The sequence below is a fragment of the Acanthaster planci genome, unplaced genomic scaffold (assembly GCF_054643075.1).
Source record: "Acanthaster planci isolate LZ-2023a unplaced genomic scaffold, COTS_SCS Contig1, whole genome shotgun sequence".
NCBI lineage: Eukaryota > Metazoa > Echinodermata > Asteroidea > Valvatida > Acanthasteridae > Acanthaster > Acanthaster planci.
In genome coordinates, this window is record NW_028257625.1 from 153,985 (window position 1) to 181,765 (window position 27,781).

General features: G+C 40.9%; 1 protein-coding gene across 2 annotated transcripts in view; it reads right to left on the minus strand.

Moving 5' to 3' along the window:
• LOC110980721 (calcium-transporting ATPase sarcoplasmic/endoplasmic reticulum type-like) overlaps window positions 1-27,781 on the minus strand; it is a 73,295-nt gene that overhangs the window by 33,983 nt on the left and 11,531 nt on the right. For both annotated transcript variants that reach the window (XM_087131516.1, XM_087131515.1), the window contains exons 5-7: window positions 25,724-25,831; window positions 22,953-23,091; window positions 1,768-1,848 (exon numbers count right to left, since the gene is read on the minus strand). In XM_087131516.1, the coding sequence (XP_086987642.1) occupies window positions 1,768-1,848; window positions 22,953-23,091; window positions 25,724-25,831 (328 nt within the window). The remainder of the gene's footprint in view (window positions 1-1,767; window positions 1,849-22,952; window positions 23,092-25,723; window positions 25,832-27,781) is intronic.

A 27,781-nucleotide genomic window follows, 5' to 3' on the forward strand; every position in this document is an offset into this window, starting at 1 on the left:
ATCCAAAACCAGGCCGAGGGCTTTTCCATTAGGCCTTTGAGGGAGAGAAATGTTAAATCAACCATCAACAGATGGGGACATTCCTAAGCAAACATGAAGATGATGGGCCATACACAGAGAGATACGTGTACCTGTGCCGTTGATTTTTTCAACCTTTTTTTTTTTACATTTCATAATTTTGATTGACTCATCTACTTGTACTAGAAACAATGTGAAGGCTGAGAAAGGGCAAACCGAGTGTTTTATTTCACAAATATTATTGGCAGAAAGTTTATATAAACTGCCCTTAGTATTCTTAAGCCAACTGGCAAGAAGTATTTCAATTCTAACACTCGGACTTAGCACAACCCTTTGAACACTAATCTGTTACTCCAATATCTTCACCGATTCTTCCCTTTTCTAACAATGTTAACAGTTGTGAAATTACACATGGACTGGACTTCTTCACCTTTTGTAGCATTTATGTCATTAGTACTTAAACCAGGAGCCTGACCAACATTTCAATGAGTTTCGGTTTCAACCAAAATAAGGAGTGGAATGAAAGATCAGAACAAGTCATTCAAAAAAGAATTCCTTTGTTCCACTTCATATCTTCTTCACCTGTTTGCACTGATATTCTTACAGAAATTCAAAGAATCTGTTTTCAAAAGTTTAGTTGGCCTTTACAATAATCGATTGTTTGGTTATCAGGACTTTGATTGACTTCTGAAATTGGACTGTGAAGATCAATGAATGAAAGCTGTCTGTTTGGATTTTCTAAAGGCGAAGAGATTTCTTTCTTTTTTTTAACCGTAAGGCATGTTTGGACTTGATGCAGGACTTGAATGAAATGCCAGCAATTGCAAGATCGACATTTAGCATAAGAAGACAAGACGTACGTGTACAAATGTATATGCACGTTGATAGGGACCTAACAAATACCAGGCATATCAACTGGTCTCCACGACTCTCAGACGAGCACACACATCAGAGATTACGCCAAAGGCCAGTTAGCATCCTGAACGGTCCAAGCTGTAAGCACAGAGGGCAGCCGTCTTCCAAACAGCCAGCAACATTCCTCACGGATGATTGGGAACATCTCGGCACAGGGAAGTTTTTTTTTTTTTTTAGGCCAACCAGCGCAAGAGAAACCTCCCATGGTTTCAGTGAAGCTGATATCCCGTACATCATACCCCCGGAGGCGGGGGGTGCCGGAATGGCTTTTAACAACTAAAAAAGCCAGCTCTGTCAAATCCAGCGCATTCAGTGCCTCATTAGCAAATCATGCTGCCGAAGTACAGGGCTGCCAAGTCTTAATGAAAATTTGAGCCTCATTACTTGCATCCAATGCTCAACGTCAAGAAGGGGTTCAAGAATTTTTTTTAAAAAGCACAGCCAGTGAAAGGAGCAGCTGAATATGGAGCTTCCTCTTTGTTGTCAGAAAAATGTGGTGTGATATTCTTAACGTCTTAAGGAGTCCCCCGCCCCGAAAAAAACCCCTGAATGGTAGTCTAGATCTGAGATTCCCAGTGGAGTTACCAATGGAAGTCATATCAGAGTACTGGTTCCCTTCCATGTTTCCTCGGTGGACCAAGGCATGTACATACATGTAAGTACATATACATAAACAGGTTAAGTGGCAAAGCATCGGTACAGCTCAACGGCACTGACAAGATCGGGAGCCCAACCCTCTGAACACAAGTCAAATCAAGCAACGGTGCACGTACACATAAGTAAGCACAAGAAATCCCACTCAAAAAAAAGAAGTGTTGTTGATCAATTACCAACCTGTGAGAAGAGCCTGATCCACACGTAACGTAGTGGACTTGATTGTGGATATCCGAATGTCAGCAGGAATTTTGTCACCAACTGCAAGAGAACAGAAAAAAGCAGGCAAGCTTGTCATTAATCATGCAGTTGGGATTTTTCATATTCTGTCAGCAACCAATCTTGCAGATGTTTTTCACAGAAACATTTCCATTACATCTATTGAGAAATACTTGAAACATCTGAAAAACATGGGTATTTGTTCTTTATTTGGAGAAAAAAATTACAAAATCAACAAGGGATCATTCCTCATGAAATCACGAAAAGCTTAGTGTACAAGAGCCCTTATGATTTAGATTCTTAGATTCTAATTTTCAATTACCGCAGTATGGCAATGTTTTTGTCAGATATGACAAAATATTATTAAAACTTAAGACTTTGGTTCACTTTCTTTTCCAATATTACAAACACCTCGATCCAAAGCTGCCTTCATGCACAAATTACACACTCCACATGAATGCATACACATTTCTCTCACTTGACATTTCTTTCATTTGCCTCTGTAGGACACCACCCATTCTGAGACTTCCCAATAATATCTAAGCCCATCCCATTTCTTTTTGGTAACATCGCCACCCTGAAAATGAATTGTTTTTAAATGAAGTCCCTTGTAATAAGCAACATCTTGATACCAGCACTTTGCCTAGTGTGTATACAGTACATCGCAATTGAAAGTGTACACTGTGACTTGAAATGAGACATTTTGTGAAAGGATTACATGTATGTTGACATTCACATTTCACAAGGCATTAAAATCATTTCCCACTTGAGCAAAAAGGCATGAAAATGTTTCCCCACGGGTGTGAACCCTGTTAAATGTTTCCATTGTGTAGAAAAAGTTTCTGGTGTTATGAAATGAACATGAACTCCTTGGGAAAAGAAGGGTAAAGAGAATTTCCTATTCCCAGGTTAACCTTCAATTGCAATGCACTGTACGTCTGTCAAGTGTATCACTGCACAGATCAACAGATGCTCAATACAGCAACCATGACGTCCATGGGCAAGACTATGGAATGACGCGATAGAGGCCAGGATACACACAACTCCCCCCCAACAACTCTGTGGTGGCACGCTGAGCTAACCTTTAACATTTCAGGAATGACTTTGGAGGAAAAGCCACCATAGCAAATATTTCTGTCTCTATGAATGGGGCTCAAAATATTATACAATGTAGTGACTTGTACATGTACGTATGAGAAATTGTACAGTGCAAAAGAGGCCATAATACATTTGTTCATGTAGGCCACGAAACTTTGCTTCGCCAGAAACTGTTTAAAAAAGGAAACTCCAATAAAACAAATCAGGCCAAGAAACTTTGCTTTGCCAGAAACTGTTTTAAAAAAAAAGAGACACTAATAGAACAAATCAGGCAAAGAAACTTTGCTTTGCCAGAAACTGTTTAAAAAAGGAAATTCCAGTAGAACAAATCAGGCCAAGAAACTTTGCTTTGCAAGAAACTGTTTTAAAAAAAGGAAACTCCAGTCTACAGCAGTTTCCAGAAAGTAATTTTGTCAATTCCGTGTTTCAACCAGGATGCTTTGGTCATTCTCAGGAGAGATGTACCACAGTGCTTACATATACATGTACATGTACATATGCATTTGTACTGTACATGTATCCAACATTTCCTTCCTTCAAGTGTGAACCAGGGCTTCATTTTAAAGGAGCGCACTCACGCTCCTCTGCGCTCCTTAATGTTTTCCAAGGAGAGCAAAAAAAAAAGCGCTCCTTAAAAATTTAAGGAGTACATGTTTTTTTCAAACCAGCAAATGTTGATTTATGACAAGCCCCTTGAATCTCGTTGGGTCGACAGTAGCAAACGAGTCCAAAGATTGGATGTGTTAAAACACAAGGGCTGGTGATCAAAGTCTTTGAGTTGTGCGCGCGTGCTTGATTCCCGCATCGCAACACACAAACATGACAGCACATATGGGCGGGCCTAGTGCGTGTGGGCGAGCCTATGGAATTCCATGGACGCACTTGGCTGCGCCCGGCCGACCTCTCTCCCAGAACGGGTCGAGTTCAGGCGCTACATTCTCGGCCGTTTGTGAACAGCAGAAGTGAGTTTGTGAAAAACCCTGTCGTGGCTGGAGTTGGTGTGTGATCCTGTTGCGTGTTCATGTGTCGAGAACAGAAAGTATGTCACAAGAAAGAAAAAAGTCTCTGGCGGGTAATGTGCTCAGTGTTCTATATGAAAATGCACTGGTCAAAGTAGTATTGTGAGCGCAGGAAGGGATGATGAATACAATCTGCAGTGGACGTGCAATACGTTTTAAAATACCAAAAAGAAAGGATGCACATGCGCAGTATATTCAGAGCCCCTCTAACAGCGAAATGGATTGCCGGGCGAGCGAGGAGACTAGTCAAGTTTTGCACCCACGTCCACCAAACCAATGTACGATGAAAGACTACATGACGGACCCACATGCACGCCCACAAACAATGCAGTAGATGCCATGGATCGAGCAAGTTCGCACACAGAGCGAGTTCAAACGGGAGCGACATCAGAGGCGGATTTTCCATAAAATTTTCTGCAAATACGTTGACCATGGACATGTTTACCAATTCATAACCACTGCGTTGACTGATTTTCGGCATAAGGAACATTTTGACGAAATTTCAGCAAGCTCCATCAGGTGAAAAAAAAGTGGGAAAAATGAGTAAGATTGTAGAAATCCATATATTAACCCCAACAGTCTAAATCCTCCAATTTCAATACAATTTTACATACATCCTGGGGGTTAGGATTAATTTTTCATTATTTTCTTCGGTTTATAAGAAAATGGGTGCACCAGTCTAAGTCACAGGCTGAATGTTATCTTGGAGCCCTCTAAGACTTATCATTCATAATCACAATCCAAACTCCATTGCATCACATGTTGTCTGAATATATGAAGTGAGAAGAGAGATGGTTTAACTGATTAAAGTTAACTCATTGTACTCAGTAAAAGAAGTTAAATTGTGTTAATTTTATTGAGTTTGTTTACATTAACTTGGTTTTTGTTAGCAAGAGCAAATCACTCCCCTTAATTCACTTTGTTGATTTAAGGAGAGCACTTATTAATCACTCTCCTTAATCAACAAAGTAAATTAAGGAGCAATTTTTAGCTCTCCTCGTATTTATTAAAATGATGCCCTGGTGAACCCCCCAAAAAATTAGGGAAAAAATGGGTGGTATGGTAATACAAGTCAGAAGTGTAGATATGAAAACGGATGGCAAAAACCTGACCAACAAAAAAAATTTCCTGACATCTGTACTAGCAAGCTTCCTGGAAGCATTAAATTCGACCCGCTCATCACTGAAAGACATCACTGACTGATATCACTGAAGGTCAAAATAATACACTTGTGGCTGGGCTGTGCATTCACGAATCTGTCAAAGTAATTACCAAGTCAGCCACGCATTTTGATGGATCTGAGGAACAGCCCACTTTGATGGATCGGAGGTGTATTTAACACTGATTAAAAACCACTGTTAAAGTCCAATCCCAGTGCCTGTGCTGCTGAAGGAAGAGCACCCTGCCTACATTGAACACAGTGAACACATACAAATGGAAGACAAAAGGAACAACATAAACACCAATTTGAGCTCTACATGTTACTCTGGATACACCTGATCATCTGGGCTTAAAGAAGATCAGCCCTCCATTTAGACCATGGTGGACACTGCGAATTTACACTGTAAGTCTGTATGGTGCATATACATGTACATGTGCAACCTTAATCATGTGCATACATGTAGATATGTGTAGCAGGTACATATACATGTACATGTATACACAGTGCACCATGTACATGTACACTGTACCATACTATACATGTACATGTTAACTCAATTTCTCTGTGTCTCCCAACTACACAATGCTACACTTGGTTAATTCCTGCTTGCTCCTGCTGGGTGTGAAAATCAAACACTTTTTTTACGTTCCAAATCAGCTAATATGGAATCGTACAGGTACATGTACATGTATCTTGAGCTGTTTGCACAACCCACATCAAACAGGGCATTTGAGGGTATCCAGGACACACCTCTCAAATATCCACCCTTCCCTGTTTGTTGATCCCAATCCTCACGGAGAGCACACAGAGTACATGTGAGCACACTACAGTCCTACGACACAAATACGTTGACATCAGCAAAATTGGTAAGAGACATTAGGTATACATGTAAAACAAACTCTTCCATGTACATGTAGAATTTCCAACTGAATCAACAGACGGACTGCGCCGCAGTCCATCTAAACGGCACCAAACCATTACGGCATCTTTACTGCACATTATTAATTAATACAAGCACAGGTTGGAAAGTAATTAATGGCTGCACGGCCAGCACTCGTTAACAATCCTTTCACAGGTGGTCCTACAGTATTCATGAAATGACATGTATCAACATCATCAATGTGAATACCGTACATCAACTAAAATTCAAATATGTGTGTCTATAACATATTTACATGTACATGTACATTACAATGCATACTGTACATGTGCATATTGTACATAGTCGATCTTACAACAAGGCTGTCCAAGTGTGAACACAGTGCTCATATTGTGTCACGTTACTATGCCTAAGTGATAGTTCTGCTCTCTATCCGCTCCGAGCAGAACAAAAGATGGCATGTTTTTTGGTACTCGCTGCATAGGCGCGGCATAAGGAACGCAACGATATGCACATTTGACTCAGAGCACGCTGAGTACGCTGAGTTACTCCGGCATGTACATGTACGGTCTTTGCGTACACGCAGAACGCGTGCAAGAACCCCCTTGTAACCACCTGTCGTTCTTTTGGCCGATTGGGGGTGAACTTCAGCTCGGGACAGATTACATAGACATGACACTTGAAAACCAAGTGGGTGCTGGTACAATTAAGTAGGGATTTTTTTGGGGGGGGTAGATTTCTTTGCATGGAGGTACTGATTCAGTATGCAGCTTAATGTTCACTTGCTAAAAAAATAACAAGAGAGGTCAGGTGGCATTTATTTCAAATTAAATGAACACATTAACACGGTATTGGTTGCATGCATAAATACAATGTCAGTCCATTCCATTATGCCTTTCTGCACCACATTCAAACTTCAATGGGCACATTTTCTCTCTCCATTTCTAATTTCATATTTTCCAAAAATCCCCCACCCCCCCCCAAAAAAGAGATCAAAGGTTACACTGTCAGAACAGGGTACATGTACATGTACCTACGGTGCATGTGCAGACCAGAATATTGAAAGCATATGCAAGTTTTCTCCTTGCTTTTTTCATCCGATCGTGCATGCAAGTATTTAACTTTAACCCATGTACGCATACAAGGTATGTCCAAAGCGCAGATGGAATGAGTGAACATGCATATTTACATGAATTTTGCCTTGAAAGCAGCCAAGAGTAAATGAGAAAGTAATCTGCGTGGCACGCACTGTACTGAGGTTACTCTGTTGCCTCCCAGAGAGCTCCCGAAGAAGTAACCAAAAAAAAAAATGCAGGCACTGGCAATTTCAGGGGGAGGGGCGATACATCTCCAATATCTTTACACAACGGTTGTCACCTTCTCTATCATGGCATGGCACAAGGGCATCCCGTTGCCAAAGCAACGGCCATAAAAGTGGCCACAATGTAAGCCAGCACACTGGGCTCCCATAATTATTATCTTTCTGCCTGGGAGGGGAATCACCATTACATAAATGCCCTGGCCTTGGTTAGGGGGAGGGGTGAATGAAAGTAGAGAAACACACACGTAGGGCACAGCTTCAACCATCCTTATATACATGTACCATAACGCTTACATGTAAGTAAGTACATGTACATGTGCATCAAATGATGTGACTTCATCTGGATATTCTTGTAACAAATCTATCTTTTCGTTTTGTTTCAACAAGGAATATGTGCATGTATGTTTTTTTCCAAGCAAGGACAGCACAATGTACATGTAGAAAGAGTGTGTAATCAGCATACCAGCCACTACGGGAAATGAAAATATAGGAACAGACATTTATAATGTGCATACATGTAGTTTCAACATTTACTTTTCATCACAAAACCCCCACATGCATACTTTATGTACATGTACACTGAACTGTAGAAAGGAAGACTGAACAACCGTGGTGTCAATATATATGTACATGTACTTGCACATGTTCCTTGCTCTGCGCACTAGTAAAGTCTTTCAAACCTTGGCAAAAAAATATTTGCAAAGTGTCAGTAATTTTCCTGGCCCTGTACTGAAATACTTTCTTTCCCAACACCCTGAGCTCTGCTACATGTACATGTAGTACAGCGTACATGTTTGTTTATCACGAGCTTTCTGTGAAATGTGAGATCAAAAAAATTCACTCCAACCCAATGAGAAGCAATGTAACCTGTATATATGCCTTGCTGTAACTTTTATGTTCATATATTCAAACCTGACAAATACTGTCTAAGTAAATACTCTGATATACTGTACATTACAGACATGTGTGCGTTGTTTTTTTGTACATGTACATGTACTGTACAGTGGAACAATGTGTCTGCGAGTATATTCACAGGTTGTGGGGATATTCGTGTATAGTACATGTACCAGTAAGCTTGTCTTTTCACCTAATTCATGGGGAATGCAACAATGCTGTGAGTGCTCGTTTTTGTCCCAACAATTCGAACCCACATTTCCAAACAAAAGAAGATGTCCCCTTAACCCTGAGAAGCCTACCCCCCACAGACCGTACTGTTTATCTGCTTGAAAGAAGGCATGCATAAAAAATAAGACAACCTTTTAGTTTTTTCCACATGTTCTGAAAGACACAGGAGAATGACGGGTCATGTAAAAAAGGTGTATGACTTTAATAAGCAGAATGGTTTCCCCCCCCAAAAAAATGGACGTGATTGCAAAGCTAAGTACCATCGATTTCTCAAACAAAAAAGCTACCCTTATCTATTAATACACAATTGGACAGATTTTCTCCTAACCAGAGTGCCAGTCAGCCATTGTTGTGCCCTGCCGTGTCATATGATTTGGGCTGTGCACACAACAAATCCTGCATTTTTCACCAATCTGCATTTTGCTGACACGTCCTTGCACTGCACCCAAAATAATACCAGAAAACTGCCTTAACAGGACACTGACCCACACTGCAAAAACAACAGACATCCCTGGGAAAACGAAAAAAGGAATGTGTGTTGACAAAAATGCCAACCCCCTCTCCAAACAAAACATGACAAACCCTACATAAACCCAACGCTGCAATGACGTCAATGTTGCCCCTGGCAACCAGAGCAACCCCTGGGTCTTTCTGCCAGGAAACCTGGTCTGTGTCTGAATGGGAAAGGCCCTGCAGAAGCACAGGTCTGTGGAAACACAAGCGGCCATTGTTTATCAGCGGGCCGCCTGTTGATAATCCAACTCTTTCAATTCTGGGGGAGAGTCCAGTGAAAAAGAAACACATCTATTATTGACGCAGAAATACCAAGCCGTGGTAAATTTAAGCCATTTAACAACACGCCATTTTATACCCAGAGCAAATATGTGTAACACGCATCATGCACAAAAATACATGTATTAACCCTAACAGCCCTGAATCCCCCAATTTTAATATGATTTTGCACACACCCGAGGGAGTTAGTTAATTTACATGGGGACTTTAAAACCCCAGTTTATGCATATGAAAACCCCATGCACTCTCATGCACATTTAATTGCACATATTTTAAGTGATATGACTGAATGTACCAGGGAAAAGGAATTGTATACTCTGCACATCGATTACTTCTTGAATGAGCTATAAACTGGGGCTTCTACACTTAAGCCGTGTTTGTACTTGACTTTTTTCTGCTGGTTTTACTGAGCTAACGGTCAAGCAAAAAATGGATATTGTTTGATATTGTTGGGTTCAACATAGTTAGGGTTAAATCCTATCTAGCGCAGTACTCCCATTGAAATGATGCATGTACATGTACAAATATATATGTATACAGTGTACACGTAAATTTGAGTTTTCACAGAACCTAGAATACAAATCCAATCAATGCCACGTGTGCTTGTTCAGTTCTAGCTCCAGTTATCAGAACGATGACATGTATAAGTACAGTTTACATGTGGCCTTTTCTCAATTTGACAGCAATCTCTACTTTAATTCAATATTAGTGAGCGACTGAGCGTTAAGTCTTTCCCCTTGCTCACGGTCTGACATTTATTGCAATTGCCCTAATACAAACAAAATAATGAATGGCCCGCCTCCTTGACAAGTAAAAATCTGGGTCAAATCGAAGGAGGGAAATCACTGTTGTGAGTGCTTGACAAAGCTCCCCATACTTTATGTGTACAGTTCAAGGTACATGCATATTTTACAAGCATTGTCACATTACCAAAGAGAGAGCTGGTGGACACGTGCTGTGTACGTGCCAACTTTTCAGTACACGCACATTTTACAAAGCAAGAAAGAGAGGGTCCCAGCCAACGTCACACGTGATGCTTGTTGCCAACAAAAACACGCAAAAACTCGGTCGCGCAACATGATTTTTTTTTTTCGCCTCATACCTTATGAAACCTGGGCCCTGATGGCAGCTTTACAGAAGAAGGCCCTGAGCAGTACTACACCTAAATAGCTTACAAGCTGCCCACCAGATCAATTATAATATTTCAACCCCCCCCCCAAATAAAACCTACTGATTTCTTTGATTTCTTTGAATGGCATCTACAATAACAGCCACCATTCAGTCGTGCCCGATATTGAGGACGGTTGACAAGGACGGGCCAAAAAAGCCAAAGAAGCCTTGACCCATCAGCAGATTAAGGATAAAATACACGATTACCTAATGGACCAACCTGAACACAGTCACTCCAGTTTGAGGAGTACATGTACGGTACTCGCCGCTTGGCTCCCCGGCCATATTTCGATGCTGAAAGGGCCACTCTAATTTTGATTGAGTAGGAAAAGAGCACGGCCAGGAATGACTGGCCCCATTTGACCACCTACATGTACACGTACAAGTACATGTATATTAGACATCCATTAGATTGTCGTAAGCGATGTATTTCAGTATGCTGAGGTAATTCTGTATAGACTCAGACTCAAGTGCACAAACAAGAGAGGCTACTTTTTACCTAGAAATGATGTCCTGTTAGGACTACTCAAACATCTCACATGTATTTTTAAATACATGAACGCAAGGGTGATGTACATGTACGTGTACACGTAGGTCTGTAGTGACCGTTTCATTCATGTGCATGTACATGTACCATCTTCAAGGCCCTACATGTATATGTGTGTATGACCCACAATACATGTATATACGTGTACATGCAGTGGTACCGGTAGGTCTGCATAACAACGCCACCTGATAGATGACATTTGCATGTAGTGCCACTTTGATAATGCCAGTAGTGGTCCCTGATAAGGCCTCTGGATCAAATGAAAGTCAGCCTTGTCCAATTCAACCATAGAGGAAGGACACAGAAGGAGTTTGAACTGCCCGGGCTGTAACATCTGGCCAATTATCACTTTTTGGCATGCCTGGTATGTCCATAGCCAGAGCGCAGCAAATGCTTGCAACACACCATCTGTTTCACAACCATGAAAACCCTTTGTACCTATGATCGCCGTCACCATTTGTCAATGGTAATCTGCATCCTTAAAACTTTGCATACTGAGGTATAAGAAATTGAATATTCATGCCTTTGTTGGTGCTTGGTATGATCTCATGGCAACATCAAAATTAATGCTTGCGCAGTTGCTTGCATTATGCTGTCTCCCCTAAATCAATATGTGCATTCATTGCCCTGAATAAACTCTTTCTTCTGGAGTTATTTTGAGAACAAATGGCCCAGTTGTTTACAAGATTTTGTGTTTTGTTCGAATCGTTTTTATTATGCCGTTTGTACAAAAGCGTATTTTATGAGATTTCACAATCACTCCCTGTGATGAAATAGCACATTTTTGTTCCTAATGAACTAAGCTTTCCAGTAGTAGTGAACATTTTTGTTGGCTTGTGTTAGCCAAATTTGTACAAACTCTTTGAACATTGATGTATTGGATAGAGGAGACTAACATTACAAACTTTGCATGGATAGTGAAATAGAATATCAAAATTTAAAAAGTTTATTTACGATGGCAAAAGTAGGTCTTATATCAGGAATTTTTCTCTCTCTCTTTCTTGGTCACATCAATAATTTGTATTAATCGCAAGCAAAAAACTACAAGTATTGCTGGATATTACTGGCCCCGCTTGTTCGGCTAAGATGCAGGCAGTAATCAGGCATTTTTGGAATGTTTTCTATTATTTGTCTGACCCGGCGGTGACCATCATTGAACACTTTGAAGTGCCTGAGTTGCAACTCCTTCTGTGTCCTTCTCTCTATGATTCAACTGGCTAAGGCCAGCAGTAAGAAATGGGCATACTTTATATACATGTACTTGTACATACACCTTGTACATGTACATGTATGTCTATGGACAGTTGCTGCAACTACATACATGCACACTGTACATGTACAGCACAAGCCAATGACTTCCCATGCATTTTATCTATGTGGGTGCACGTTGCTTCAAGCTGGTACAGCCACAACTCTACAATGTACAGTACATGTACATTTAGGCTTACATACATGTACAGCCTCGAGCAGCCGGACACCAGACTATTCAAAGTGAAGGTTAATAGCACACTACTGTGAGGAGCAGCGTGTGTCTTGGTTGGCTGAAAGTTTTCTTTGCCCAGCAACGCTCCAGCAATTTTAAATGTGCCAAAGCATGTGACATACAGTACAAATGAAACAATTTTTGCATTGTTGCCAGTTGCACTGACAGAATGTTCATGTACTGAGCATGTAGGGTGCTCTAGAGCAAAAACGTGGAGAATAGACATTTTAATAATACATGTACGTGTACATGTACACCCAGTTTAACACCCTCAGGCCTTCGAATACGCAGGCTCAAACTGAAGCAGAAATAATAAAATAGTTTGCAAAAAGGATCACGTGTATAAATGTACTTTATGTGTTGGAAATGATAGCCCATTTATTGGACATTTATCAAAATAACTTCACTGAAAGCTATTGGGACAGATCAATTGACAGGACTCAATTCAAGAATGCTTTCCAAGTCAGAAAACAGAAACATGCAGAATCTACTTCACAAATCCGGTTGGAGCAATGGAAAATTTGGTAATCAGTCCCTTCCTAAAGCTGTGGGTTTCACTTGGAATACAATACATGTACCTACACTGTACATGTACAAGTATAGATTTGGGGGGGGGGGGTTTCATACCATCTTTGACACAAAACATGCCGCCATCATCACCTCTCTGCACTGCAGGTTTCTTCAGGCTTCTGAGCCAGCATGACATGGGTATCTTTGAGAAAAGCTTGACTTCCATTCAACCAGACATACAGGATCTTCAAAAATGGCTTTTGGGGGATGTTTTTGTTTCAATGCTTTGGAAGCAACTCTACAAAATGAGTCTGGCTAAATCTCACTTCGGCAGGTCACTTTCCTGGATTGCATGCACAGTCAGATCGGTGAGACGACAAGCCTAGACGTGAAGCATGACAGGGTATGATCTGCAAAATGTGCTGGTACCGCAAGAGAAATAAGTGGTAATCCCTGGATTTCTGGTGGGTCAGATGCTACATGACAGATGAGCAAACACTGGCAACAATCTACCGAGTACCGATGATGTTCAACAGTTCTCACTGCTCTTTAATGCTGAAAGTATCAGTGAGAGGTGGTTTTTTGTTTTTTTCCACATCAATGAAAATGACTGGATAAACTGATTGAAAAGGACCGTTGATCATTGTCGGATTTTGAGGCAAGGAAAGAACCTTTAACACTTAAATGAAATCATTTATAATTCAATATGAAGTTTTCATCACATCGGTCTGCATGAATCGAACTGCACTGCCGGCAGAACGCTTTGTGCACTGATCGCCACCTGTGAATTAAGCCCATTCAAAATTAAGTGATTATTATCAATGGGAGATGCTTTTTCCCTGTGCACGAGAGTTGCACAAGGCACTTTGATTAAAGTAACATACATGTACTTCAAAGTTATAAATTAAAAGATCAAAAATTTATCAGTTCAGTGATTAAAGTGTCAATTAAACGATACCAGTAACAGTTAAAAAAAGATTAAGTGATATATAAGTACCCACAAGTGCCCACTTCTCCTACACGTTTGGTGATGCCTTTGGCCAAGTAAATTTGTGTGTGTCTCTCCATCAGTAGTCTTTATGAATATTATCTTTCAATGTGTACATCTGCCTAATACCGGTACATACATGTACATTGTACATGTACATGCACGGCACAGAGTCAACCTTTACCAGTAGTTACAAATATGCAGAAAATTTGCAAATCTTACTAAGTGAACTGTACACCTACCTACTCGTACGAGTTATGGTACAGGAAAGCCTGTTCAAATTATTATATACATGTAACCACTTCTGAACACCATACAAAAAAGTCAGATGACAGAACAATTGTAAAAATACATGTACATGTCGGAAGTTCACATTTGCTAGACTGTCTGCAAAGAGACTGTATGGGGAAGGTTCGCCTGGGCCCAACCAGCCAACCAGCGTGTCTCTCATATTTCACATGCCCATACCAAACATTCCAAGCCAAGGGACTGCCTGACACTGAGGCTCTGCTCCCCATAAGGCTATGCCTGCATCCATGTGGGTCATCTCCGTGTGAGTCTAAGACTGCTTGCCTGTCTGCCTGCACTATGCACTGCTGTGTCTTACTGCACTGTAATCAAAGTTTGCCCGCCTGCCAGCCAGCATGTCTTTACAGCGAAATCAGCTCTTTGTCAATGTACCGGTACATGTGCATATACATGTACCCATATAACACGGCTGATTTACAAGACTGCCCCACCAATGAAATCCAATCAAAATGCTGGCTTAGAGTTCAGAGACAGCTCTGCACAATGACAGAGACATTATATCTGTCTGTATCTGTCGGTGGGCATTTGCTGAAGTTTTATGACAAGGCACTGGAGTAAGAAATGTACAAAAAAGTTCCATTTGATGACACTGATGTTACATATTGAATATACTTTCAGAAGTCTTAGGCCATGTCCGAAACGGGCTTCCAGAGCTACAGCTACTGTCTTTGCATCTTCACACATTTCCCAGACCTAGACCCACATGAAGCTCTAGACAAGAGTTTGGGATGCAGCCTTATTCTTTTCTGAACACTGAAGCATGTCTTCCCTGATGACTTCACAGCAACAGCACCCTCCGTTGTCTAGAAAAGCATGGATAATTTTAATTGTTTAAAAGTATGCACTTTTCAGAGCATTTAACCAAATAGGAGTGTAAAAGAGTTTTTATACAATGAAGAAGAGTACAGAGATCCAGAAGAATTGTGTCTAATAAAAATTCATTGCAGCTACATGTATACTTTAAGCATATAAATGTTTGTACAGACAGTTTTGTATGCACTATGCCAGGTCACATCCTGTGGCATGAGCAATAAACTGGTCGGAGTTCTGTGGAGGAATAAGGTTGATGAGACAGCAAGGACTCCAGCATCAATACAAGTACTCTGGGGCCTAGCTGCATGACAATCCCTACTGATCGCAGTCATCGCTCGCAGCGGGGACGTGATGGAACGGCGTTTGAGTTGGGCATGTCACTTGAAAGAGTGGGCAGGGGAGGAGGCAGGCAGGAAGGGTCGGGGATAATGGAGGGAGAGAAGAGATGATGGATGAGGAATCAGTTAGGGATCAACCGATGATTGGATCGGATCGGACACCAGATCAGGTCAATGTTCGGCAACATCGGTAGAACATCGGATCAGCAAAATTTGACCTTCCTTGCTGATATGAATGCCAATGTTAAATTGAAGAAAGGGACAAACTCTGCACTCAGTTCTAGCAAACGTACATGGTACATGTAAAACTCATAGTTATTTGAGCATGAACAAAAACGGTGGTGTTTTTCATTTGGTGAAATAAATGAACAGTTATACCATGGTTAAACCCATGTAAAGTATCCCCCAAAAATTACATCTGTGTGATCCCCGCCGCAACATCTCATGCACGGCCCGCAGACCCAAGAAGCAGTCAGTGTACACTGTACAGTGTACACAGAGCCAGGGAACTTCACCACATGTGGCACCACAAGGTGCTGTGTGACCAGTCTGAAGGGAGCCCGCAATTTAGCCTTTACTCAAGGCGTGCGTGGCTACCTGGACACACGGCATGTACATGTACCTGTGCCGTTTGCACAACAAAGACACCAATGCGAGTGGTAAAGCCATGCGCCAGCATGGTGCACTAGTGCCATGTGCGCCTTAACTAAGGGCTAGCCGTGATTCAGCCCGAGGTGCTTTGTGTCTATTATGCATGTATGCACTACGCGCGTTGGATTTGAATACAATGGAGCACTATATCGTGTGAGCAGCGATGTGATTATACACAATTCTCTCAACTCAGTGACAGTACATGCAAAAGTTTAGTTTTTATAACTAATCCTATTACCGGTAATGTGTAAACGTACATTCTAAGTTTTAAGGGAAAACACTGGTTTTGTGTTGTTAGGAGCAGGCCTACAGGTACACGCACATCCTCTTCAGGTTACGTTTTCAGTTATTGTCAGTAAAAACATCAGATTGGATCGGTCATCTGACGATGTTCCGATTAAAGCACTGGACATCGGATCAGCAGTTAAAACCTACAGTGCATGCACAGTTGGGGAACTGAACCGCTAAACAGATTAAACCCTACACCTCAGAGCTAGTTTCACTGCAAATACATGTACATTTTCAGGTCTGCCCAAAACTGATGAAAACTGAAAATTTTGTCCTGTTTCAAGATTATACAGTGGGTGAATGCAAATGTACATCACTGAGGGAGAGACAACATTCTTCCATTTTCAAAGATCTCTTTTATGGGGTCCAAACTTGGGGTTCATTGTTTTCATGCCCTGTCACATCTGACATGATTGTGTAAGTGTAGAACATGTTTTTAATGCAAATTACTGCTAATTACCTCCCAAACAAAAAAATTTGAAGTTAAGTTTTAATGATACATGTATATTTATGTCAAATTTAGCAGGTCAGCAAGGTGTAACAGGGACACAATAATGACACACTTTGAACCCCGGATTTTATACTGGTACCCCAGCACAATTTTTACGTCGTCATGTCAGTCAAGTCCTCATCGAAATATTGCATTAAAAGGTCCATTTACTTTAAACATGAATCTGGCAAGAAGATTTGGTAAAGTTTAAGTATACATGTAATGCCGCCCAATAAACTAGCTGTACAAATGTTCTGTTTCTATCAATCACAGAATGAGGCCCAAAAACATTATACATGTAAGTCTACAATGTAACACCCTGCATGATACATTTTAGGATATAATAACAATGTATTACAATGTGTGCATGTGTAAATTACACTTGTATATATATACATGTATATCTAATGCACAGATAAGATTTGCTACTGTCTTGTTCCCCATGCAAGCAAGCACCAAATGCACTGTGCAGGTACAATGCACCTCCTGTACATTGTTTGTGTATAAAAGCCTAGCTACCACTTGATTTTCTATTTTGTCCGGCACTAATTGTAGAATAATTGGTTTTTGTAAAATGCACGAAGGACCGTGGCAGGCCCAAAGTTTGCAGTGGTGGATGGTCGGATCGATACCTGTCATCCTCAGGTTCGTTGCCTGCCAAGCTTGGATATACTGTATGCGCCATCAATCCAAGGTTGGATGAATTCTTTCAGCACTCGCGATCAATTTGGCAGGAAAGATCAAGGCTTTTGGGGAAAGGTGACATGGAGCACCAGAGCCTCCATATTCAACCTCCACAGGACAGATGTTTAATTTGATGGGAGGAGGGGAGATGTTCTGAACATCCCCCCAACTGCGTACTTGTACATGTACACAGCAGTTGGCTGATCACAAAGCATCACTACATGTAGAGGGCCATTTTACCAAATGAAGGGTCAGTCTCTGACTTAGGATCATAGAGCTAGGGTATATATGAAAACTAGAGCACTAACTTCTTTCTCCACACAGAGAAATTTTAACGCTGTCCTGGGCGCACACATTTTTAATCCATGTGCGAGCTTGTAGAACCATCAAAATCAGACAGAATGAATATTGAATAATGTATTCTAAATGCAAGGCACAAGTACAACAAATGGGAACGTCAGTGCATCTTTAGAATAAGACACACACACATACAGAGCAATGAAACATGTTTATTTACATCCATAGCTGATTATTTTAAAATGAATGCTTCCCTAACATTCCAGCTACCGGTAGGTTGTCCGATTTCACATGCATGTACAGTATTTCAATGGTTGTCTTTCAATGAATACCGTTCTGCTAAATTAAAAAGTCTTTCCCTTAATTTAGTCAGTATTAAGCGAGTTGACTGCTCTGGGGCAGCAGATGTCGTGCGTGCACATCGGGTACTGATAAAATGCAACTTAAAAAGAAAGGTCACATCAAAAATCATGCGCAGCGCATATGCACTCGCATTTTTTGGCGCGGAGCAATTAATGAAATGCTCATTTACTGATTGTGCATTCAGGTTGTTGATGACTGGCTTTGCTAATGTACCAGCATCATTTTAGAATACAGACGCACACATGTACGCAACTAGCCGTACAAAAGCCATACACAATGTCAAATTTTCCACAGGTTTGTGTCAAAACATGGATGTGGCCAGCAGGCATCATTTTGTACATAAGTCAGCACTATAGTTTTTATATACATGTAGCTCTATGCTTTGGATTCATCTTCAGCTCTAACTAAAAAAAAATTCCCCCTCAGGATATAAAAAACAATTTTGGCCTACCAGAAAAGGGAGAGGGTTCCCTCGTTTTCTCAAAATGGCGCAATCTACATTCAGAATTCGCATCTTGGCATAAACAGAAAAAAAGCCCTTTTAAGCTTGTTATAGTTGGGCTCTGAAGACAAATGACACTGCATTCTATTTGGATGCTTCCATATTTATTTGTACAGATAAAATCTGAGAAAACATGTTTTCCTTAGAGGTGCTCTTTAAACCAGGGCTTCCAAGGGAAGGAGTGTAAAACTCATGAAGTTGGACACCAAGGCCAAAGCCTGCCTTTGGTTTGGAAAAATCCCACGGACAAAGCAATGTGCACACTGTTCATGTCATCCATTATGCCACGAAATGACATACATGTATACACCGTACATGTACAATGTTTTTCGGTGTACCGTCGACAGACTTTGTACACCCGATACAACAGCTGATGGTGCAGAAACTATGCACAAAACATCAGTTGTGATGCAACCTACATGTACGTGTACACTGTATGATGTGTACACGTACACATATGCACTGACAAAACTATTATACACGTAGGTTTCATAACACCACACAGGCAGCTATGATTCCTCCCTCCTGCCTGTCTCAATTACATCACTCCATTCAGCCTGTTGAGATTTCACTGCGTGGGTAACGGTACATGTGATTTGGAAATGCAGAAATTCATTTACCTATATACTGTACGTAATGTATACTGTATGTACACTGTACATTACTTAATATAAAAATGAACAAAATGGGTCAGTAGAAAAAACACTCCCTTTGAATGGAAACCATCTTCATGTACACCTTTCTGTTTAGCAACATGTACATGTATGTATAAAATACATCTGGATCATTTCCACGACAGCCTCAGGTGCCACTTGCCAATATGACTAGCAGTACTTGCACTGTATTCCCAACAGCCAAGAAACGTGTGCCCAGCTACATACACAGTATCACACGTACGACTCTCCGCAGCGAGAGGTGATCATGGCAACACACCGAATCAATGGCAAGTCCCACCTGGGGAATTTGCTAATCCCTCAGTAAGAGCAAATAGCAACGTCTGTCAAATATCCGTCAACTGATCAATGTTAAATTCACAGTGTACATGTACGAATATGACGGTAGTTTCCATTTTCGTATCTGTTTACTTTTTTTTATTATAGTACAATAATAGCCTACACTGTACCTTGTAATGAAATGTTCTTGCACCCTGTTCAAGTTTTATTTTTCCCTGCAGTGATGTCTGCAGTAATATCAGGAATACGGGTACATTTTAATCTACAGTAAGCCAAAATGCCTGACGCACTGTGGAGAATCATGACTATTCAGATATATTTAGAAAGGATTTTGAAAAGAAAAAAAAGTATGACACTGAAAGTGGCTATCTGATGAACAAGGTAACAAACACGATCGATATCCATATCAAATTTCTAGTCAACTATACAAAGTAAGTTCTCATTACAGTATCAAACAGATACCGCAGACACATAAATACATGTACACGTGCCTAACACATATCATATTCCAAGCAGACAGATGCATACTACATGTAGTTGTATGGCAAGTTTCATACATTGTATGTGTACACGTACATGTATGTACATGTATATGAAAGCAGCTACAATTGCCAATCTCACATTTGCAGGCAGGATACGTGTAGTTTACACTGTTCATTTGGCAATCTCTCTTTGTGCTTGAATCTCAATCAACAACTGGCAAACAAGACTTCCCTTTCCGAAAACAGTAATCTTCTCACACGTGCTGTACAGTACATGTGCATTTTCCCGAACTTCTTGGTATGCTCGGTACAATGCACATGCAACACTGTACACCACTACATAACATGTCCTGCACTCTGCAAAGATACATGTAAAATATGGCTCTGTTTCCAATTACTTATGGCATGTGAAAACAGAGTCGGTGCACGAAGTACATGTAGGTACATGTAGGAATTTTATTTTTCACATTTTAATACCGATTCAGCATGCGGCTAATGAAGGGCTCACTGGTTAAAAATAAAAACAGCAAGAGAGGTCAAGTGGCACTTTGTTTCAAGTGAAATGTGCATAATCATATTAAAGCTCAATGTGAACATTCAAATGCAGTTTCATATAAATCACAGTGGCTACAGAAAATACTAATCCTCCTACTGCAAAAAAAAGGGATGTGTTGGAAGGACACCAGCCTAGCTGACAGTGTGAATGTTTGTTTGATCACCAGCACTACAGAAGGGTACATGTACCGTAAGTGTGATGCATCATGAAATTATTAATTTAAAAAAACAAGAGATGCACTCCAGTATAAAAAAAAAATTGCTTGGCATACACATATTTGCTCGTCACTATGAAACTGTCACTTTTGTGATAAATGTGGGTAGGGGCTGTGCGGGAGAAAACGGAGGGAAATACTGGAACCATTCCCACCGTAGCCATGCCTCAGGCAATCACGCGTATGGACCAGAGAGTGCCTGGCCAGTTTCCGACAGGATGAGCACAAAATGCAACACCACGGCAGCCACTGTGTGCACATTCTCTCTTCACATTAGCAGATTACAAAAGGTGTGCATCTAAGCATAAAATGAGAAGAAAGGTAAATGTACCACTGCTAGTGTACAACATGGCTTTTACTGCTCGAGTAAACGTAACCGTGCTCGTCGTGCATAATTAGCATAAAATGTATACATGTACATGTAGGGTCATCCTACAAAGCCACATGTACATGTACTAGGTACATACATTTTGAGTAATCAGGCACTGATGTAATTGTCCACCCATGACAATATGCAACTCTCAAAAGCATTTATTAAATCAAATAGAAGGATCCGGGCGTAATTGTAATATGAAGCAAGAATAAAATCAATCATCTGGTTTTTCAATACAATGTTTGTAAGAATCCTATACAGTACAATATGAGAATGCTGTAAAACACAGCAACTAGCAGCAAGTGTACCCGGTATGTCAGACCATGCTACACAGTAATACATGCATGTATGTACCTGTATGTACGTATGTATGTACTGGTACGAGTACAATGTGCACGAACATATGCATGAATTAACGTCAACACTGAGGTCACTTTTCCAGGAACCATCATGAAACCTCTACAAAATCTTCTGCTTTTCACGACACCGATGGCACATTCTCTGTACTTCAACTTTTAAGGGGCACCCAGCCCCAAGATAAAGAAACAGCAGCTGGGTTCTGCCTGCCTCGGTCCCGGAAGATTCTCCTACATGTACCAGTATGCTGCACAAACACATTATGAAGACTTGCAGAGACCTGGGAAGGTTAGTATCAAATTGAACGATTCTGCTGGTTGAGAACAAGGCCAAAGAATTTGGGCATTACAAGCTACGGTACGGGCCGTACACTACCATCAATATCAGAGTCTGCATAATGAATTCAGGTGGACAAACTTCAACGACCATCTGGACTTGGCACAGAGGAAAATGCGTACCGGTTCCAAGTCGCAAAGGCCGTTTCCACGACGGACACGCACACACAATTGTTGTAGAATGTGCCTGACCACACTGCAATTAACCTCAATTACTACTGTAGATGGGGTTTGGCACGTTCACACAGGTCCACTGATACTTTGATTACACTGCATACATGTACATGTATACAGGTACATGCACATACTGTACACGTACATGGAGGAACATGTCCATGAATTTACACATGCACAATGAGGAAGGAACGGACAGATTACTTGTAAAATTATGCATTTATCAGTACATACACAATGGTTACCATTGAATGACAGCACTTTGTCCAAGACAAGAATACATGTATTTCTATCCTATAAGGGCATCTGTTGTATTTTCTATGGTTCTCATTTCCAATCAACCCTCATTTTCAGCTCTGACTGAGGAAAAAAGATTTTTGTTTTATGCATCCAGCAGTGTCTGGAATTGACCACCAAGGAAAAACATCAGAATAACATGACAAATTTAGGCATTTTTGGGCTTAAGAAAGTAATCTTTTCACTCCCCCCCCTTTTCCCCTGAATTACCGATCCTCCCTCAAGGTAAACAACATATGAAAATCATTAAATGAACTACAGACACCCTAATAAAAGGAAGCAATGGGACAATGAGAAAAGAAGCCACAAGTGAAGTAGGCAACAAGGAATGAAGAAAGCACAAACAGACTGATAAATCAGGTTGATACATGTACATGTACATGTAAATCAAAAGCACTGCAGAAATACTGCACTGGCAAGATGCTGGCTGTCATTTAACATCCCAGCCCAATTAAGAATCATACTCTTACAACATTTTTATCAGGTACACCTGTCAGGTAGGAAATTAAACAAACAAAAACAAAAAACAAAAAAGACAGAGAAAAAAGAGAGAAAAGATACAGAGCTGGCCATACCTGAAACTTCTACGACATCGCCGGGCACCAGGTCCCGGGCGCGTATTCTCTGCACGCCGGACTTGTCCATGCGGATCACCTTGGCTATCTCGGGCTCGTATTCCTTCAATGCTTCGATGGCGCTCTCCGCGTTCCTCTCCTGAAATAGTGATGGAAGTAAAAGGCTCAAGTCAGTGTTAGACACAGTGACCTGTCAAGTACCCAGCCGTATGAACTGAAAGAGGCAACTGCCATCATAGGGGACGGAGGGTTCACATGGCAGAACACCAATAATGCTCTCTGCAGGTTCAAAGCTTGAATCCCAATACAGTCATTTCTTGTTCACTGAGATACCGATTACACTGAACCCAAGTCAGTCTCCCAGTGTGGTTATCACTGATGACATGACAAGCACTTTCATGTCTCCTTCTGACCTTTTGTGAAATAGTTGGATAGGTTCATCTTGACCCTTGGTGGGAATACCTGTACTCCACCCTTTTGAACAGCCCCACCTTTGTTGGGGACAAAGATTTACATCTACACAAAATGCATGGCACGACCAATTTTGAAAGATACATGTACATGTAGAAACCTAGGATTCTGAATGAAAATGTTGATTTATCAAGAAACCAAAGTACATGTGCCTTTGTACACAACCTCTCCTAGATAAATTCTTCGCAATCATTAAGTTCAGTTTCGACTTCAACAACTTCTGGAATTCTACTCTACACCACACACCAATACATTCGATACTTTGGTGCCATTGGTTACCATGGGTACGACTATTTTTCCCTTTTAAAAATACATATAAGCCGCCTCTATTTTTAATAAAATTGCTGTGACACATCACACTTGTATTAGACGTACAAGAAACTCTTCTTTCATTAATGGCTCTACGTGAAACTCTACCCGTAAACATTACAAGCCTTTCACAAGCTCGACATTCAGATGTGCCTGATCGGAGTGAACAATCGCACGGATTTTCATTAACTTGGGTAACCCGAATCCCAACTAGGATTTCTGCGACAGCAAATGCATTGTAAACGAAGCATACAAGACCAGCACACAACGCATTTACTCATGAAAAAAAAAAGCATCTTATATTTCAGCGAGCAGCTATGCTGACCTTGAGGAGGCATTGTCCACTTTTGAGTGCTGCATATTTTTAATGGTTGCTATGAAAATTATTGACTTCATTCAAATGCGGGAACAAAAAATGTGAAGGGTACAAGAATTCAGCCATTAAAATGAACGGGTCAGTGAATATCAATTAGGCACTCATTTGAGACTACACGCACACGTACAATATAGCTGGTGAGAATAATGCAAGGAAAGACCATGGCCACGGAGCTGATGAAGGCGAGCAAGTTGCTGTACATGTACATGTAACTTAAGTACCACCATTCAAGAATTGCGATTATAATATACATGTAGCATCTGGTCAAATGTCTTATATGCAAGGTACGCATATACATACATGTATTATTAGTTATCACACGAGTGCAAGTGGAACACAGCAATACACACTTGTGTGTAGTGCATCTGTGTCCCGTAGTCCGCTCAGCTTAACAGACAGACGCTCCACATTATTCTGTGTTTCACGAGCATGAGCGTGATAATGCATCTATCTTGAAGCAAACTTGATGCGCAGCGAAGATGGCCTATGCGCGCGAACACACCACCTTTGATTTTAAACTAAATTTAGCAGTTGTGCGTTTTGCTTTTACTGTTAAAAGAGCGCAATGCATTGAGTTAGAACGGCGCATTACGCGGGGTTTGATATGAACCGTGCAACACAGTTATATGTCACACCGCTTGTTGCCATGGATCGACCAATCAGAAATGAGAGTTCAAGTTTGCCTGAAGATAAAGTGTACACTCACTCACTACAAGACTACTTTATAGTGTATGCAAAAATACCATTCAAATTCCTACACGGAAAAGTACCTTGAAGGGACGGCATCAACAATATGTATGCCCTCAAATCATATACTGACAAACTCTGAAGTGGCAAATGTACACTCACATGTGTGCCATGTTTTTGTGTGGAACAAGTTGAAAACCTATCAACAGTTCGATTGGAAAAATGTCCACCAATCAAACATTGCACGCATGAGGGGATTCATCCCTCCGAGCTCCATGTGCAGTACCGGTACATGCAGGATGTATTTCCAGGAATGTATTTTATTAGTCTATCTTGCATCCAATTTGAATGGGGCAACAAAATGAGCTAAATATAACAAAATCCATTGTGATAACAACAATGTGATTCAATCTAATGACCTGCACAGAGCATCACTGCTGACAGAGCGTGAAATTACATGTACTGTAGGTGAAACAAGTGGCCCAACTTGAATGTATTAAGCACAATTAATTCCATTTTGCCCTTCTCCACTTTTGATGTATGTATACAAGGTCACCTGAGAACACATTCTCAGTTAAAATGTAATAAGCACAAAACCCACAGTACAAACATGAACAGGATTTTGGGGGAAAATACCACAAGCGGTCAGAAAATGCCTAATGTCCCACTGTTACTTCAAGCTCTGTATACATGTACATGTACAATGTATGTATACATGTATGATCAAGAAAGAGTTCTGCTAGAACATTTCCCCCCTCTCCCAACCTAAAAACAAAATTAAACCCTGCCAGCACAGGTTGTACTCTTTGTGTGCACCGTGCAGTGTGAAAATATCGAGCTTCACCAAAAGAAATTCTCAAATACTCATGCTGTTCATAATGTCACGGAATGCGGTAATCAAATCTTTTCCAAACGTTTCAAGGCTTACCTGCCATACTCCGACTATTGCATTAGCTATCAGGATCAGAAGAATGACAAAAGGTTCTACAAACGCTGTGACTTTCTCGTCTTCGTCCTCCTCAAAAATGGCTAGTATCTGGTCAGAAAGACATGAGACAGAAAAAAAGGTTGTAATACCTTCACTTCAAAGCCATCGTGGGCAGTTAACAAAAACCCGTTCTGATTGGTCAACGTGTTCATTCTAATGAATTCAGATGGCTTCACACTGCTATTATTTGGTTCTAATGGAAACAGAAGACTATCTGGCCCAGGCTTCTAGAAATGAAATGCTTTGAAAATACGACAGCCAACATGCTATTAAAAAAGAAAAAAAATGAGCAATTTATTTGTCTAGCACTGAAACTCCTGCAAAGTTTGCCGAGCAATTCTACTGAACCAGTATATGTGGGGATGGTACAACATGTATCGTACATTCATACATGTAAATGTACACTGTAGGCATCAGTCAGTTTTTTTTTCTGTGTTTGGCATAAATTGAATCTGTTACACATATCTGTGGACGTTATCAGTACGAGGTTCCCATTACAAAGTACATAAACATGTACAGTGTACATGTAGAATCCAACACAGTACCAGGACAGTCTCTGTCAAAAAATGGGTGTCATCTTACAGAGCTTTTTGCTCAATAAATTCTCCTTCAACGGGTATTCGGGGGATTCAGCGGGGAAAAATGAGGACATTCCCAATTACACGAGATCTTGTGCATTGTTTTTCAACTTGCAACGGCACACTTGTAAATATATGTTCACAGTTAAAAAAATACAATAAGGATATAAACTGATCCAAGTAAAAAGTTGCATCCTGATAAAGGAGTGCAATGCAATGATTTAATGTGGATCCACAGTCTTTAATTTTAATGCATATGAACCCTCAGAGCCAGAATACTGTGTGGCCCATTCACAGTTGGGGGGGTGGATTCTGTGCCCTCCCCTTCCTAAATTCAGCTGTGCCAGACTTGATATTTTGAAACTTGGCATGCCCGTGAAGACACTTGTTATCATTATCAAAATAAAGTTTGAATTCAACCAAACATACATTTTTGTAGTTTTTTGTAGATGCATGTACCTGCATGCCAGCCTGTAGCTGTACCTACATTGTACATGCCAGCCTGTAGCTGTACCTACATGTCAGCCTGTAGCTGCACCTACATTGTACATGCCAGCCTGTAGCTGCACCTACATGCCAGTCTGTAGCTGTACCTACATGCCAGTCTGTAGCTGCACCTTCATTGTACATGCCAGCTGTAGCTGCACCTACATGCCAGTCTGTAGCTGTACCTACATGTCAGCCTGTAGCTGCACCTACATTGTACATGCCAGCCTGTAGCTGCACCTACATGCCAGTCTGTAGCTGTACCTACATGCCAGTCTGTAGCTGTACCTACATGCCAGTCTGTAGCTGTACCTCCATGCAAGCCTGTAGCTGTGCATGTATGCCAGCCCAAGTGCACTGAGCACTGCAGTACTGTGGAAAAAGTAGTTTTGGTTGACCAGTCTTAGAAAAATGTGGGCTGCACAGGAATGGTATGTTCAATTTTCACAAACTTGTGTCAAAATGACTGCGAGGAGTTGACTCTAAAAACTCACAAAAAAAGGCTCAGCTCCTGGCCAAAATACAAGCCAGCAATATTGGAAAACACATGTACATGTATGTCAAGAGGAGACAGACCCCCCTCCCTTCTTGAAGGGTTAAATCTTTCATACAGTGCATTAAAGCAAACGAACAGTTTCACAAGTCCCCAAAACCAAGAAAATAACACCTGCGCGGTATCAAACTGCATGAACATGATAAACACATGAGCCAGTACAGTTTTCAAGGGCACACAAAACATCAGACTTGTTGACAGCCATTTTACAGGTTGGCCAGTTATATGTGAATTTCTAGAACAAGACCAGTTCTGTGCAGATAAATCAGTAAGAAAAAAAACCTTAACAGGCCTGCCGCCCCACACATCTCAAATGCAAATGTATCTGCCAGGCATGGTTAAGGCCCAGCCCTTCAACCCAACTTCCTTATTCTGGTATGG